Below are 14,984 nucleotides of genomic sequence, written 5' to 3'. Positions count from 1 at the left end.
TCTCTGTTAGATAGTCTGAGAAAAAAATAAAAAAAATAAAAAAAAAAAAAAAAATATATATATATATATATATATATATATATATATATATATATATATATATATAGGCTATATATATAGGCTATATATATATATTTTTTTTTTAAAGAGCCAAACAAAGCAGAAAACAAAACTCCTAATCAACGTCATCAACAGTAAAATAATTGGTGTTCCAGTGAGACTGAAATGTGAAAAATAGATGTTTTTTTTTTTCTTTCTTTTGAAGTAAAAATTAGACCCACTTTCTCTTGTTATTGGTCGGTTGGAATTACCAAAATTATTTAAATTTGTTAAATGCCACAATAACACCTGGGACTCACTGCTTTCTGGTGGGCAAGCAAGAATATTATGCGGAAATATTGAAGCAGCATCTAAAGACGTCAGGCAGGAAGTGAAAGGTCGGGTGCAAATGGGTCGTCCACATGGACAACAACCGTAAACATGCAGCCAAAGTAAGTGAATTTTTGGTTTCCACAGTATAAAATAATACAACATTTGTTAGCAAAAAAGGTTTTCTTTTTTCCTATCTGTATTGGTAGTTTTGCTGCTGAAGGTTTGAATATTTCCTCATTTCAGAGAGGTTTACCTTCATCAACAGCACCGTTTACACAGGTGGATGGAAATAATAATAATAAAAAAATAGTCAGTCAATTTCTAAAGTTTCTAGCTTTAGCCATGCAGGACAGAAAACTGCTGCAGGAAGTTATAGATGAATATTGGTGTTTTTGAGGATGTTATATTGATATTTATAGCTGGCTAGATCCAACGATTACATTTCGTCACACAGATAGTCGTGTGAGTAAATGCAAAGTAAACATGGGCCGGTTCCCAGTTATCAACAACTAGCAATGTTTTAAAACCTGTTGACTAGCAAAAACTGACGTTTCTCTCCAGCTCACAGTAAAGGAACGCCGCCCCACCCCCACCTGTTGCTGTACTCTGCTAAAAAAAAAACAAAAAAGCTACACTTTCAAATCGCAAAAGCAAACATTTCTGCAAGAAACCAAAGGTGCACCACCTGACCCGCCTCGGTTTTTCATTCCTGTATTGACAATTTTTCTGTCTAGTTTTTAGTGATTTCTCTGCCAGTGTTGCGTTCGACTGTTTCATTACGTCACGGCACCGCTATTACAGGAGGGAGAGAAAAACAAACAAAAGAAAACACAAAGCTGAAACTGAATCCTTTTCGTTTTGTTTTTTTTAGGGACAAGCTGGGTTTACCATACAAAGTAAAACAGTGTCGCAGGCATTGTGAAAAAATAGTAACATAAATGTACCCACAGCTCCCCCCCCCCCTCCTACGAAACAGTTGCCTTCTTGTCAGCGAGGCAGATGTTCAAATGTTCTGGTCCAAATAAGCAGAACTAAAAGCTCCATAAGCTTTGTTCCTGGATGTCTGCGTGTGACTGAGTTGTCTGAACAACTTAAGAGACTCACAATGGCTGATAGAAGAAACTAGTTAATAGCTCTGGGTTGAAACCCACAGGCTAATGAGGCTTTGACCTCGAAACCCTAAAAGGTCAGGCTGTTAAAGCTGAGTTCTGTCCTAAACTGATCCAGCTCCATCACCGATGAAGTCTGCTTCCTAGTGGAAATGAGCTTCGATTTTCTTTCCCCTGGCGAGAACGCGCAGCTCTGCAGTCACTATGGAGACTATTGCTACGCCTCAGCCACCTCCGCCACTCGCTCCCACCCGCTGCAGCCGCCGGCAACGCGGCTCTGAATTTCCACGATACCGTTTCCATTTTCTCCGTTTATGGCCTCGGCAGCACTTACTTTGATGCTCCCTCTGCCGGCGTGTAAATAAATAAATCACACCGAGCGAGCGTACATAAATTAGCATGCTGCGACAGGGGGCTTCTATTTTTGGAGCCGCTTCATTGTAAATGCGCGCTCTCCATGTTTCGGATCCGCTCAGCGGGCCGTGTCCAGACAGTTTTGTCAGAACATGTGGGAGAAGTGCTGTGACCGTTTTATAAAGTGTCAGAGTCGGCTCCGCGTATTTCAGCTCCACTGAACAGTTCATGCACGGGGAGTTGACCTCTCTAATTCAACCACAAATAAGAAAAAAAATAGATTCACTCAGTGGTTCGAGATTCTCACATTGAGTAAAAATACAAGTATACCAACAGAAAAATAATAATAAAAAGAACTTCTAAGTGTTTTAATTTTCAACAGAAAAGAGATTATATATACCTCGGTGTATCGGGGTTTACATTTTTATGGCACCATTTACGATAAACTAAATTTGAGCAGAGTACCAGATGAGGGTTATGTTTTGCTACATGGAAGACAGCCAAATTTGTCTTTCCAAGCTTGCATTCTCTCAACACCAGAATTGAGCAGCAACAGGTGTGGGAGGGTCAGTGTTGCATTCCTGTATTCTCCATTGAGCCAAAAAAACAACAACAACAAAAAAAAAACAACTCTCTGGGATCTACTTAAAAGGCACTCTAAAGTAAGTTACAAGACCAAAATAAAACCTTCATGTGTGGAGAATCGAGCGAAAAGTTACTTTTTTTTTGCATTTCTTTACATATATTGTCAGCATTTAGACTGGAAAAAGGAAGGAAGCAAGACAGGCTGCAAACGTCCACAGGTCAGGAGTCCCATTTTGGACACCTATGTCCAAACAGTGAATATGCGGTGACGGCTCTAATGCCGTCACCGCATGTGCCAAGTATTCACATCAATCAAGATAGGACAGGAAAACAATGTAATGTGTCGAGGGTCGTTATTTTCATGACATCAGGAAAACTGATACAAAACGGAAAGTCTGCTGCTATCAATTCAACCCCTTCAGTCAGGCGGTTTTTGCAGCAGCCGTTTGGTTAGCGACATGAGGAATATCCTGCTGTCTGGCCTGCAAACCACAGAGCTAATCTTAGTTGTGACTTCAGTTCTGCCTCCCCTGAAGTTTCATTCTCGGGATGCCACAGGAAGGCAGAGCCCAGGAGGAGACGCAGCACACCAAGGCCGGGTTACTTATCAGATTTTCCTCCAACGCAGCGAGCGACGCACAAGACGGTTAACGCAAAAACCATCCCAGGGCAACTGATTGGAGTTAAAAATCTGGGTTTAATTGCAAACCTAACACTTCATTTCCTGTTGTCTCGAGCTCCCCGCTCTCTCTGTGTTTAACAAACTCGGCGATTGGGGTTGAACTCCTGACCCTTAAATTTTACATTCCAACTAAGCAAAAAATAAATAAATAAAAAAAAAAGAGAAAAATAAATTGCAAATGGCACAGCAAAACATCAGAGAAGCGAGCAGCTCAGAATTATGATGCAATCAGAGGACAAGTTCTTTTAGATGGCTGCTGGAGCCCAGAGTGTTTTGGTGTGTGTGTGTGTGAACTCAAACAAAAGAGTGTGCTGCAATGTGTGCAATGAGCCCACATGGCCAGTGGCATGACTGGATGCAAACAATCCCTCACCATAGCAACCCGGCTCCGGCTTTGTCCAAGCTTTGTGCACAGACGACCGGACTGACCGGAGGGGACGGACTGGGGAAAGGAGGCCAAACAATCTGCAACAATTAAGAAGCGAGCGGCACTTTCCCGTTGCTTCCTCTTTGTGTCCCCTTCGACGAGGGTACGGGAAAGAACGGAGGTGTGAGCAGCAGCGGGGTTTTTCAACGTTAAGATTAGGGCGAGGTGGCTGGATTTTTTTTTTTTGTCTCCTGCTGCAACTCATGAAGCAACTATATAATCCCTCCAAAGAAGATGCTAATTACCTACTGTGGAGTAATTTGACTGGCGTATCAGTCCTGTATCACGTTTTCTATTTGTAAAGGGTTACGAAGGTCGACTTCGCTGCCTGGACTCCAACTCTGATTGATCACTCTGTCAAACTCGTGGAAATTGAATCCCATTCATTCATTCATTCATCCTGTCTAATCCTTACGGGGTGAAGGGTGTATCCCCGGTGCTCAACATCCACTCATGTTGTTGACCTAATTAGCTTTCAGGATTAGCAGATGCTCCAAAACCCCGGCGACTGTAATCAGAACTGGCAAGTTTTGAGATCGATCAGGTGGATCAGTGAAAATGTGATCTCACTTAAAAAAAAAAAATAAAAACAAAATGAAATCGCAAAAGGTTAAACCTAAACCTGACGGCAATTGTGCAGCCAACTAACCCAACTTAAGCCTTCTTTAACCTTAACAGTACAGGGAAGAGCTGAAGTTCCTGTTCAGAGCCACGCTAGCGTCGCACGGGTAAAATGGCAGCCAGAAACGCTAATGTCAGCAGGTGTTTCCTATACGAGGAAATTCAATTAGATATGGACCCTTGTTCAGAGACATTATGTCACTTTCCTTGATGGAGTGTCCTGGACTCAGTGGTCCCTTCTCATACAGTAATACACTGATGACTTTGTGCTTTAGAGTTGGCAAGTTGCCTCCTTCTACTGTAGTATCCTGTTAAGTCTACTGCAATCTTTAAATTATCTCCGCTCAGTGAGGCGTTTTCCTCTCTCTGGTTTAGTTTGTTAAAAAAAAAAAAAAAAAAAAAAAAAAAAAAAAAAAAAATTGTCAACAGCTGGAGACCATGACACGAGCACAGGCTTGGACAAATATGCCTCAGAGGTGCTGAATGAAAGGTTTCAGGAGGTCATCGGCTTGGAAAGTGCTGCATTCAGCCGCCGTCAGTCAGCTGTGAAACACAACGTGTGTGATTTTAACTAGGACGGCACACGAGGGCCGCGTTTCCTGTGCTACTGGAAAGACGTCACGATCGCCACGTTGGAGCGACGAAACCGCTGCCATGCAACCTCAAAAGTTAAAACTAATCAGGTTGATGAAGACAATAAGCCTGTAAAGTCTGGCGGCTTAGCCGACCACGTGATGAGAGGGGGTGGGCGGGGGGAGAGTCTGCTGAAAGACAAAGATTTACTCCAGTAATTCTGTTAAGACTTTTTTCCACTGCATTAGCCCAAATCGTACAGGCAAAGACAGGACGGATGATTTCTGGCTGAAAAACTGATTCGTAGCTCTGAATTACATCACCTAACAGCTGAAAGTAAATAAATAACTGGTTTAGGGTGCAAAGTGCAAGCAAACATTGCTGTGGCTAATGTTAGAGTTGTAGTTGATGCTATATATGGATACTGGACATTAGGCTGGCTGTTATTTCATATCATCAAAAGCTAAATGTGATATTTTAAATATGGGAAACAAGATTATGCATGTACTCTAATCAAGGTTTCCCCCCAGAAAACTTGCTAAGCCCGGTGGTTGGTTGCTAGAGCAGTCATTCATCCAACGGCCCGTCGTGATTTTGAATTAAAAAAATCTTTAAAGTCGAGAAGAAATTTGAAAATATCACTTGATAAGTCTGTATTACTGAAAGATTGATACATGAACACCAACTATAAAGGCTTAAAAAATGCAGACATTTTAAAAAGACTTAAGTAAATGAGCAATACTTAGCCTGGTGGGGGGACAAGTAAAGCCTGGTGGCCCGCCAGGCTTATAATACACTGCTCTAATCCTGCATTATGATCACAAGCTTAACACTGTGTGTCAAAGCAACCATTACCGTTTAAGGAACTAGCATTCATTACCACAACAACTGTCCTAACATTCTCCTTACGCTTAACGCAACTTCAAACTCGGGGTGCATTTTTAACCAAAGATTTAAAAAAAACAAAAAAAAAACAAAGGTTTTTGCTGCATGATCGCTTCAGATGCATCACATAGACAGCAGTACATTTGATTTAAATAACACTATGATGGTTGCACTAGCTGCTCACTTTGCTTCTGCTTTAGGCCGGCTTCGCATCAACTACTACCAAACATAGAGCCGCTGGCTGTGATAAAGTTGCCTTTACCTTCATCACACATGAGCTTCCAGCTCTGTTGTTGATCAGTAACTCAAATTAGAAAAGTTTTGGTTCGAATCACACAGTTTGGATTCATCAGCAGACCCTCTCACCCACACACGAACCAATTACTTGTGCACTCACTGCACACTCACTTCCTGACGGCTCACTGATCTGGTATGTTCTGTCCAGAACACATGGTGTCATTACTTCCTCTGACAATTTCTGCAATATTTCTCTGGACTTGTCGCTCCGACAGGAGGACCAGGAAAAACAGCAGAACAAACTATTACTATTGTTAAACTATACAACACAACCACGAACCGGTGCTGAAAGCCAGCACTGTGTCTGTTATGTTTTAACGCAGTGCGAATCTCAGCCGCATACCTCATTGAGCCGCAGCTCACCGCCTGTCGGAGGGTTTTTAAAGAAAAAAAATAAATAAAATAAAAAAGCCGTCCCGGTGCTCCGGAGGCTCGGTGTGCCTCTTCTGAGTAAAATTCACCGCTTCCTGTGGCGTGTAAAGCAGGTTGAGATCCCGGGTTCAATCCGTGCCTTTCCGCTCCTGCAGGAGTTAACGGTGCGCAGCCTCCTCCTCCTCTTCCTCCTCCTCGTCTGTGAAGTCGTGTGGATGTAAACACCAGTCCCGTCCGTCCCCTCTTCGGACATCCGACACGAAGGCTGTCCGATAAAGCATCCGCTGCTCTGCCCATCAGAGACGCGGACGCGACTGGTGAATTAACTGGGACGCCGCACCGCAAGGCATGATGGAGCCATTTGAAGCTTCACTGTGCTGGTAGTAAACACACGGATGGACCCAGATCGACTCAGGCCCCGTGCAGACAACCACGGAACAGAAAGACTTAAAGTATGGATTTCCTCGGCAACATTTTTTTTATTTTTATTTTTTTTTATTGAAAAGTTTTTAAGAAGGCAATTTAGAATAAAAAAAAGCCCATCAGTTTTGCTCTCTGTGTTTCTGGATCGATGACATCACAAGAGGCACAACTATTCAGCTGACGAAAGTTACACGCAAAGAGTGAGCTAAAACGTCAAAGACTCAGTGCTAGTTGATGGCATTGAGTTTTTTTTTTATGGTGGTACAAACACTTGTTGAAATCTGGTGAGAAATGTTTAGATGCGACAACAATCTAACGTACAAGACACCTGTAAACATATATACAAACTTCTACATTTTCTCTGTTCTCATTAAAAAAAAAAAAAAAGATAGTATCACTAACTTATGCTTGTGGATGCATTTCAGAAAGTACACATTTGATCTTACAACAGAACTTCAAATATATACGAATGTAACGAAAGAAATCGACCAGTTTCCTTTTGTAATGTTAGTTGCGTCTGTGTAGAAGACTGTTATTTTGTTTAAATATTAAGAGCTTACAACCAACTGGCTGACTTTACAGAAAAATCCAGCAGATTTAACGCATTAATCATATTTGTTATTCCGAGTCTCATGTAACATTAGAAACAATCATGTAACAAACAAAACACTTTTACAGTATTTACATATTCTCTCCATAAAATCGGTCAACTTTTTTTTTTTTTCTGGTGACAAAGACAATCAAAGACAATAATTTTGACAAAACCCAAATGGGACTTAATTTCTTAATGAAATATTTTCCATTTACAACAAACCTATTCAGCCTACATTCACATCCAGAATTATGATGGATCTCTTGGTCTATCAGATTAAGTCTCTGCCTGTCAGTTTAGATGAACAGTCATGTTTTGTTGGGCTTTGCGGTTGCGTCGTACCAGCTCCATTTTTTTTTTTGAATAATGGACTGAACAGTCCTTCATGAGATGTTCAAACCCTTAGATAATATTTTACAATCTTCATATCTTTCTCTCTGACCTGTCCATATCTGAGTCTTCATGTTGCTGCTTGTTCACCAATAGAAAATAAAAACCGCAAAATGACGGGTCGCGGCAAAATTAACGACTTCATGCAATTGGCTGTTTTGTTTTATAGCTGGGATTAAATTGTCTACATTCACTACACATTTCTGTGAAAAATGGATCCATTTGTCTTGACATTTATGAATCAGCAGCACTATAAATATACCGAGTTGAACTGAATCCATTGTTTCAAAGTGGCTTATAAACTGATACAGCATAACTTAGTCAACCTGGTTGTCAATAGCGGTAATCCTTTGCAATTTCAAAGTTTTAATTTGGAGGTTTGACCTATTCAGTGTAAGCAAACGTTATGCCAGCCAATTTAACATCAATCACCCTGAGTTTTGCTTAAAGAAAGTGCAGTTTTTCTGTATTTTTATTATTTTTTTTCCACTTGAAAATCTCCCATTTGTGTTCGTTTAAAATTCCAGTCAGCTCTGGTGCCTTCATGTCTCGCAGCATTAATCACGACGGCTGCCTGTTCTGCTGATCGGACAGAATCGGGCAACCTTCAGCTTTTAGTCCACCGTAATTTCACCTTTCCTGTTTTTTTCCAACAACTTTATTCGTTACCTGCTGTGTTTACGGCTGTTGATCTATTTAGTCTGCTGTCCAGAAGAACAAATTGATCCGTTTCCCATCAGACATCATTAGGTTTTCATAAATAAACAAAGAAAAAGAAGTAATACTGTTATTTTTCTGAGTTGCTCCAATATAAAAATGTTCATTCATTATTTTAGTACTTTTGTTTTCAGCATACGAGTCAACCTTTCCTTTTCAGGAGGTCATTTAAAAAAATGTCTCAGACTGAAGGAAAATCTGTGAGGTATCTGAAAACAGATAAAGTTACATGGAAATTTAAACAACTGTCACGCAGTTGTGACAGCATGTCTAAACAAAAGTATTCATGTGTCTAGAAGCAGAGAAATGAACATCATTAGAAATGCCAGTTTTTCACTGACTATAGTGATTCAGAAACGTTTTTTTAATTCAGTTTTTCTATTCAATTAGAGATTCTGTTTAAGTTCTGTGACTGATAAGAGGAGAAAACAGTGTAAGGAAACAGAAAATTTATTTAAAACAGTTCCATGCTGTATCAGATCCCATCAATCTGTGATTACACTAAAATAAGTTTGTACATACAAATCTGTAGTTTAGTATTCCATGTTAGCTTGGCTGTCAGGCTTTTTCTTAAAAAAACAACAAAAAAAACCAAATAATTATTTAAAAAATAACCAACAATAGTAATTTATCACCTGAAGGATTCATGAGCTATAAAGTATTTATGAGTTATTCAGAAAACGGGTTGGGGAGGTCTGCTGTTGGAGCCACTTCAAGTATTCAGTGTGTTCATTGATAGCTTAGAAAGATTTTTTTCCTGTCAGAAGTGTGGGGCAAGTTGAAATGGCAAGTATTTTATTAATAATTGTATAGTGTTCAGATGGGCATCAACCAGTCTTTTACTCCTGGGAACTAAATTGTGTCCAATACAGCAAAAATTCAGCATTAAGTAGTTAAATTTTGTCTCCCAGTTTACAGACTTTGTTGTTGTCACATTGATTAAGGCTAAAAACAAATCAGTAAACCAGTGTATGTCCGCCACCCAGTGTTTCCATTCAGCAACAAATATACCAGTTGCACCTGTGCTGCAGATATTTGGTCTTTAAAAGGTTCAGTGTGCAGGTTGGCTGAAATGCCTCAATTGGGGAGCCGCCAATAGAAGATATCTTAATAAAACAATAGTTAGATTTGAAGGGGTTCAGGTCTTTTTTTTTTATCTCTGAGGCAGAGAAGCTTTCTACCTTTTAAACACAGCTTGCATTTAAAATTTTTTGATCAAACTAATTGTACCGCTCGGTTCTACACTGGTGCTTGTGTAACTTCTGAACATTCCGTCTCTTTAAAGTCCTCATTTACATCGGAAAGCAATAACAGTTTGTCAGATTTACATCATATTAGCAGGATAAAAGGAGTACTCCTCCTTAGGTCTCAAACTCCCATTATAATCCACAAAAATCACTTTTTTTCCCCCTAACTTTGTAAGAATAAGGGCGGAACTTCATTCCAGACATTCTCAGAAAAGTACGACATTTTGATCTTTTTTTTCCCCCTCCTTCCTTTAAAAATGTGCACATTATTTTGAGCAGTTTCACCTGACTGCCGACATCCCCAACAACAAAGGCCTCACTGTAAAGTAAAAACCGTCTGCCTTTCTCCCAGCTTCCACTGAAGATCTGTGAATGAATCCTTTCTGTACGTCTGAAACATGCTTAGCCAGATTACGCGGCGGTCGGCACCAGCATGTTCCACTTTAGGACCCCAGTAGCAAACAAACCTATTCTCATGTTTCTCCACACCTGCTGCCGCTGGCTATTCTGGTGTTTTGGACATATTTTATGTCCGTAGTGGTCTAAAAATATTCTCCTGGCTTCTTCGCGGAAAGTCAGACCGGTGAAGGGACGGAACAGGCGTGACATTTTTCTGACTAATCCCATAATGCCTTTTCTATTAAAAGTTACGACAAGATGAAGCTTTTCTTGTGAAACAAGAAATTGGTCCAATTCTTACAGACTGGATGTGGAAAACAAGTAAGCTATTGATAAGGGGATTTGGCTTCTACTTAGTCTTATCCTTCGTCCGCCAAGACAGCAGTCTTTAATTCGTGGCTTTTATCGTCATAGTGGTTCTCAAAGTGAGTGAAATTGGAACTTGTAACCCGAAAAAGAAAAGAGTGCATTAGTTTATAAAACCTGGGGTTTTGTGTGGAGAAAGCATGAAAAACACCTTTTCATTAATGAATGTGCTTCTGATTCTGTTGGCGAAGCACCACTGCCCTCTGGTGGACACAGCAGAAAAAAACATTCCTCAATTGAAAATGTGTTGAACATTTTAGAAGGCAAATTTCATTTAAAGAAAGGCTATTTAATATGTCCATATTCCTATAATGTTCAGTTAACAAAACTATTCCTTCTTGCAAAACTCTACAAATTTAGATTCTTCTAATTTGCTCTTTTCAGCTCATCCCATTTCCTTCTTATTTTATTGGAGTTAAACTGAGATTACCATGCAAGAACATTGATCATTTCTGTATCGACTGAGCCATATAATTTGATCGCAATATCGCTAAAACATCCAATGACAATTTTCCATTCACTGGTTCTCTTCTTTCCAAGTTTGAAGAGCATCAAGGACAAATATTTATAACCTAAGCAAAAAGAAAGTTCAGAATTACAAGTCAAATGTTCCAAACTTGTGCTGAAAAGTAATTAGGTTCTTACCATTTAGCAGATGTTCCCAAATGAAACATTTTTCTAATCTCTTCAATAAAATAAATGCTTTTTATAGTTCTTTACTGGGGCTTCCCACGGGACATGTTTTCAACACAAACCGGCATAAAAACCCTCCTAACTAGAAACTCTCCGGTTACAAGGCGAACTCGCGTCAGTCGCCCCGTTCTGGGTAAATTCAAGTGCTGCTGGGCTTTAACTTAATGTTGGCTGGCTATAATCGATTGCCAACCTTACGAAGCTACATCTCAAAATTTTTTGATTTGTTTTCATAAATGCTCTTTAGTAAATTTACACAATTTCCAAAGGCATTCGAATGCATTCATAAATGTTTATTTTCACACAAAAAAAATTACAATTAAAAATACATTTTGGAACACTTTAAACTTCATGTATTATTCAGTAATGACATTTCTTCCCATCTACAGAATTTGTCGATTTCATTTGTTTTACTATTCTTCACAGCATTGTCACAGAAAGTGCAAAGTAATATCATTAGGTGTTGAGCTGCCTTTATACTATATATATATATATTTTTTTTTTTAAAGCTGGCATTATCTTTGCCAGAAATAATTCAAGTTTGCTAATGGAACAGTGGCTAGGAATACTTACTTCATTGTGGTTGCCTAAAAAGTGCTTTGCTATCATCTCTATGACTCCGACTAAAAAAGGCATAAATAATTTGAACATTTTATCCCATATTTCTTTGTGCACTACAACAAAAAGTAATACAAAAATAACTCCTAATGGAAAAAAATGGTGTTTTGTATATCTTATGTGGACGGGATTTCCTCATGTTTAGCTCCAGTACGGCACTGCAGAGACTTTGGTAGCAAGTTAAGAATTTTGGCGTTTTTGGTTTTATCCTGTTGAGGAAAAAAAAAAAAGAAAGAAAGAAAGAAAGGAGGACTTATTATGGCGTCTGCATCTGGAAAAGTCTACAGGGCTTTTGGAAATGCAAATTAAATTCATTTTTTTACCTCATTCTGAACACAATACCCCTTAAAGTTGTTTTTTTTTTTTCTGCAGAGCGATCTGCATTGGATACAGAGTGATGTGTGAATGGACTCACTTCTTCTAGATGTTGGTGAGAACTTCTGGGGGACAACGTGGCCCTCAGCTCCTCCACCGCCTCTTTAGCTTTACTGGATTCACGATGAAAAGTCACATATAGTCATTAATAAGGCAAAACGTGATTCTTTGTTTACTTGAGCTAGACATTGGATGTTTCACTAACCCTTCATATTTCTTCTGTAACATATCATTCACGGCCGTTTCACGGCTAATACGCTGGGCCGTCTCCACGTTGTTCTTGCTCAGGTTTACGAGGATCCGACACAGAATCGGCATCAGCTCAGCAGATTCTTCTGCGCCGATGTCCAAAAGGTGTAAAAGGGATTTTGTGGTTTCGGTCGTCACAAAATTTTCAACTGCGAAAGTGAAAAGATAAGATGAATAAAAAAATCCCAGTAATGTGTCACTTTTATGAAAGTACAGTAATAACTTTTCAAACCCCTTAGATTTCATTGAACATCTGTAATATGTTACAACAAACTTATTTTATTTGGGTTCTATGACAGATTAGCAGAAAGGATCATAGAACAAAGCGGGCTAAACACTTTTCAGATTTTGGTTTTTTTCTCCCCCCTTCTTCACGATCATGCAGTTCTCTGTTGCATTAAAAATCCAACAAAGCACAAATTACAAATTACACAAAGTTTTCTTGCTTTTTAATTCAAGGGGTTTGAAAATAACTAGAAGGTTCGGAAAAGTTTCTTTTTTTTTTCCAATGTTCTGGAAGATTGAAGTTCAAAAGTGAGGAGTGTGGAGTTACAGATGGAGGGGTGAAGCTCTGGAAAGCGGGAGAGGTTCCTCATCAGAAGCAAGGCTGGTTTCTTCAGCGTAATGTTCTTTTCTAAAACGGCTGTAATTTTCCGAGGTCCTTTTTCCTCCGCGATAATTCGGGCGACGGACTCGGAGATCTGTCAGGTGTCAAAAAAAGTATTTTAAAAATATCTCCATCTACAGGTAAAAACGTAAAGCAGCAACAAGGTTTCCTAATTAGCCAAAAAGTTAAAAAGCACAGAAACAAAACAAACGTTTGCTTTTCCATTTAAATACTTGTTACAAGATTTATCATTTAAAGAAATATAACTAAAATGTAAAAAGCACAATCTGTGCAGCGAAGTGTCATTTTTCCTACCACAAATTGGAAGTCTTAGCAGTCAACTCTGTCTCTTTTTACCTCTCCCTTCCTCACTGTGAGGTTCTGCAGCGCCCCCATGGCGGCCTGCAGCGTCATTTTGTTTGTGCTGCAGGCCAACAGCGACAGGTACGCCCGTACAAGTTGCCCGCTCCACAGCCACTTAACTCCAAGTGGGTCTTCATTATTCTGCAGGAGGCACATCATCTCTGCTTCCTCTTTGTCCTTTGCATCCTGGGAGGAAATGATTTAGAGGTGCAGAGGTCAGGCAGGTGATGGGTGTTCAGTGGGGTCACAAACAGCAGCTGAGCCAAGTTTAACATTATTTAGCCTCTTTCTTGTTATTTTGGTTTGATCCAAAACCAGGAGATGCAACCAAATATTTACCAGTGCGACTTTAAGCCATGTGTTTCAATGTGTTGCCGCCTTCACTGCATTTCACAATCTTTTATTATAAATGACTGTGACTTTATAAACATTTGCTTAAGAACTAAGTATCTTTCTTTTCCTCTCACACACACACAAAAAAGAAATTTATTCAAAAGATAAAGTATGAAGTTTATTCTCGTAATGACTTTATGCAAAAGAAATTCAATAGAAATACCAGTTCTTTTGCGTTTTCTGAAGGCAGCTGGTTATGTTGAACTCCGTAGTACACGTGAAAAAATGCAAACCACACTACTGATTTTATTAGTAAAAATCTTTAGAAATTATGCGGATTTAAAAAAAAAAAAAATAAAATAAAATCGGTTTTTAATAGTGAAGTGATTACCTCTTCAAGGTTGGCACGGCGACGAGGAAAACAGCTGCAAGTCGTCTCTTTGGGAGTCGTATTTTTTTGAGTCTCTTCCGTATTTTTGGTGGTTTGGCGGATCCAGTCTTCCTCAGCTTCATAGGTCAAGTTTTGAAGGATGCAGACGCAGTTTTCTGTGAGCTTCAAAAAGAGAGAGCGATAAATATGGATATCTAATAATAATAATAATAATAATAAACTTGAACAAAAACCTCTGTCAAGCAGGAATCTGAATGAACCCAAACCTCTAAAATTGTGGACCGGGCCCGGCTGTGGGGATTGCAAAACTATTTTACAAACTATTTTGGTACAAACGTTTTGCTGCAGGTTTTGCTGCATGCCTCTTACAAAACTCAAACAGGTTTTCTTACAGGACTGATCTGGCTTCCTGACAATAACCAACTTTTTCTCTCAAGAAAAACAAAAACATCCCATTGGCTTCATGGCAGCCATGATGCCAATGGGATGTTTTCATCAAATCACACTTTACTGATTTTAAAGTGTGATTTTTTTTTTCTTGGGGTTTTTGTCAAATCCCAAGAAAAAACAAAAAAAAAAACAAAAAAAAATAATTATAGCAAAATCTAGACTTATTTCATGTGACTGAGGTCAAACTCAGTATATAGCTTTCTGTGTCTCTGACATGACCTTTGAAAAACTCCCAGCCTAATATATTGTTTAGGTGAATCAGAGCAAGAGAATTTATTTCACAAAAGATTCAAAAGTCATCTTTTCCTCCCTTTTTCTTCACAATTAAGCTCCACTTTGCATTTTGTTCTGATCTCATGTTTTAGATCTACACACTGACATTTGTATTTTAGACAATAAAAAAAAAAAAAAAAAAAAAAAAAAAAATTTTTTTTTTTTCTTTTCCCTTTTTTTTCGGGGGTCCGTTTTGTTGGACCCTTTTGAGAAAAGGAAAC

The 14,984-nt window shown here is 39.1% G+C and overlaps 2 protein-coding genes across 3 annotated transcripts in view; both read right to left on the bottom strand.

Moving 5' to 3' along the window:
• The window catches only part of rassf8b (Ras association domain family member 8b), a 25,301-nt gene extending 18,538 nt beyond the window's left edge, over positions 1-6,763 (bottom strand). The window contains exon 1 of one of the 2 annotated variants that reach the window (XM_015042844.1): positions 6,249-6,763. The gene's annotated coding sequence lies outside the window, so the exon portion shown is untranslated. The remainder of the gene's footprint in view (positions 1-6,248) is intronic. The other variant, XM_015042845.1, reaches the window with a different exon arrangement.
• A 4,616-nt stretch (positions 6,764-11,379) lies between these two features.
• The window catches only part of LOC106953804 (plakophilin-1-like), a 12,715-nt gene continuing 9,110 nt past the window's right edge, over positions 11,380-14,984 (bottom strand). The window contains exons 8-13 of the mRNA XM_015042843.1: positions 14,041-14,202; positions 13,311-13,502; positions 12,900-13,047; positions 12,303-12,495; positions 12,138-12,210; positions 11,380-11,931 (exon numbers count right to left, since the gene is read on the bottom strand). Of these exons, the coding sequence (XP_014898329.1) occupies positions 11,839-11,931; positions 12,138-12,210; positions 12,303-12,495; positions 12,900-13,047; positions 13,311-13,502; positions 14,041-14,202 (861 nt within the window). The 3' untranslated portion in view covers positions 11,380-11,838. The remainder of the gene's footprint in view (positions 11,932-12,137; positions 12,211-12,302; positions 12,496-12,899; positions 13,048-13,310; positions 13,503-14,040; positions 14,203-14,984) is intronic.

This window comes from Poecilia latipinna, unplaced genomic scaffold (assembly GCF_001443285.1).
Source record: "Poecilia latipinna isolate Pla-1442-1.1 unplaced genomic scaffold, P_latipinna-1.0 Scaffold603, whole genome shotgun sequence".
In the NCBI taxonomy this organism is placed as follows: Eukaryota; Metazoa; Chordata; class Actinopteri; order Cyprinodontiformes; family Poeciliidae; genus Poecilia; species Poecilia latipinna.
This window is presented reverse-complemented; position numbering and strand designations above follow the sequence as displayed.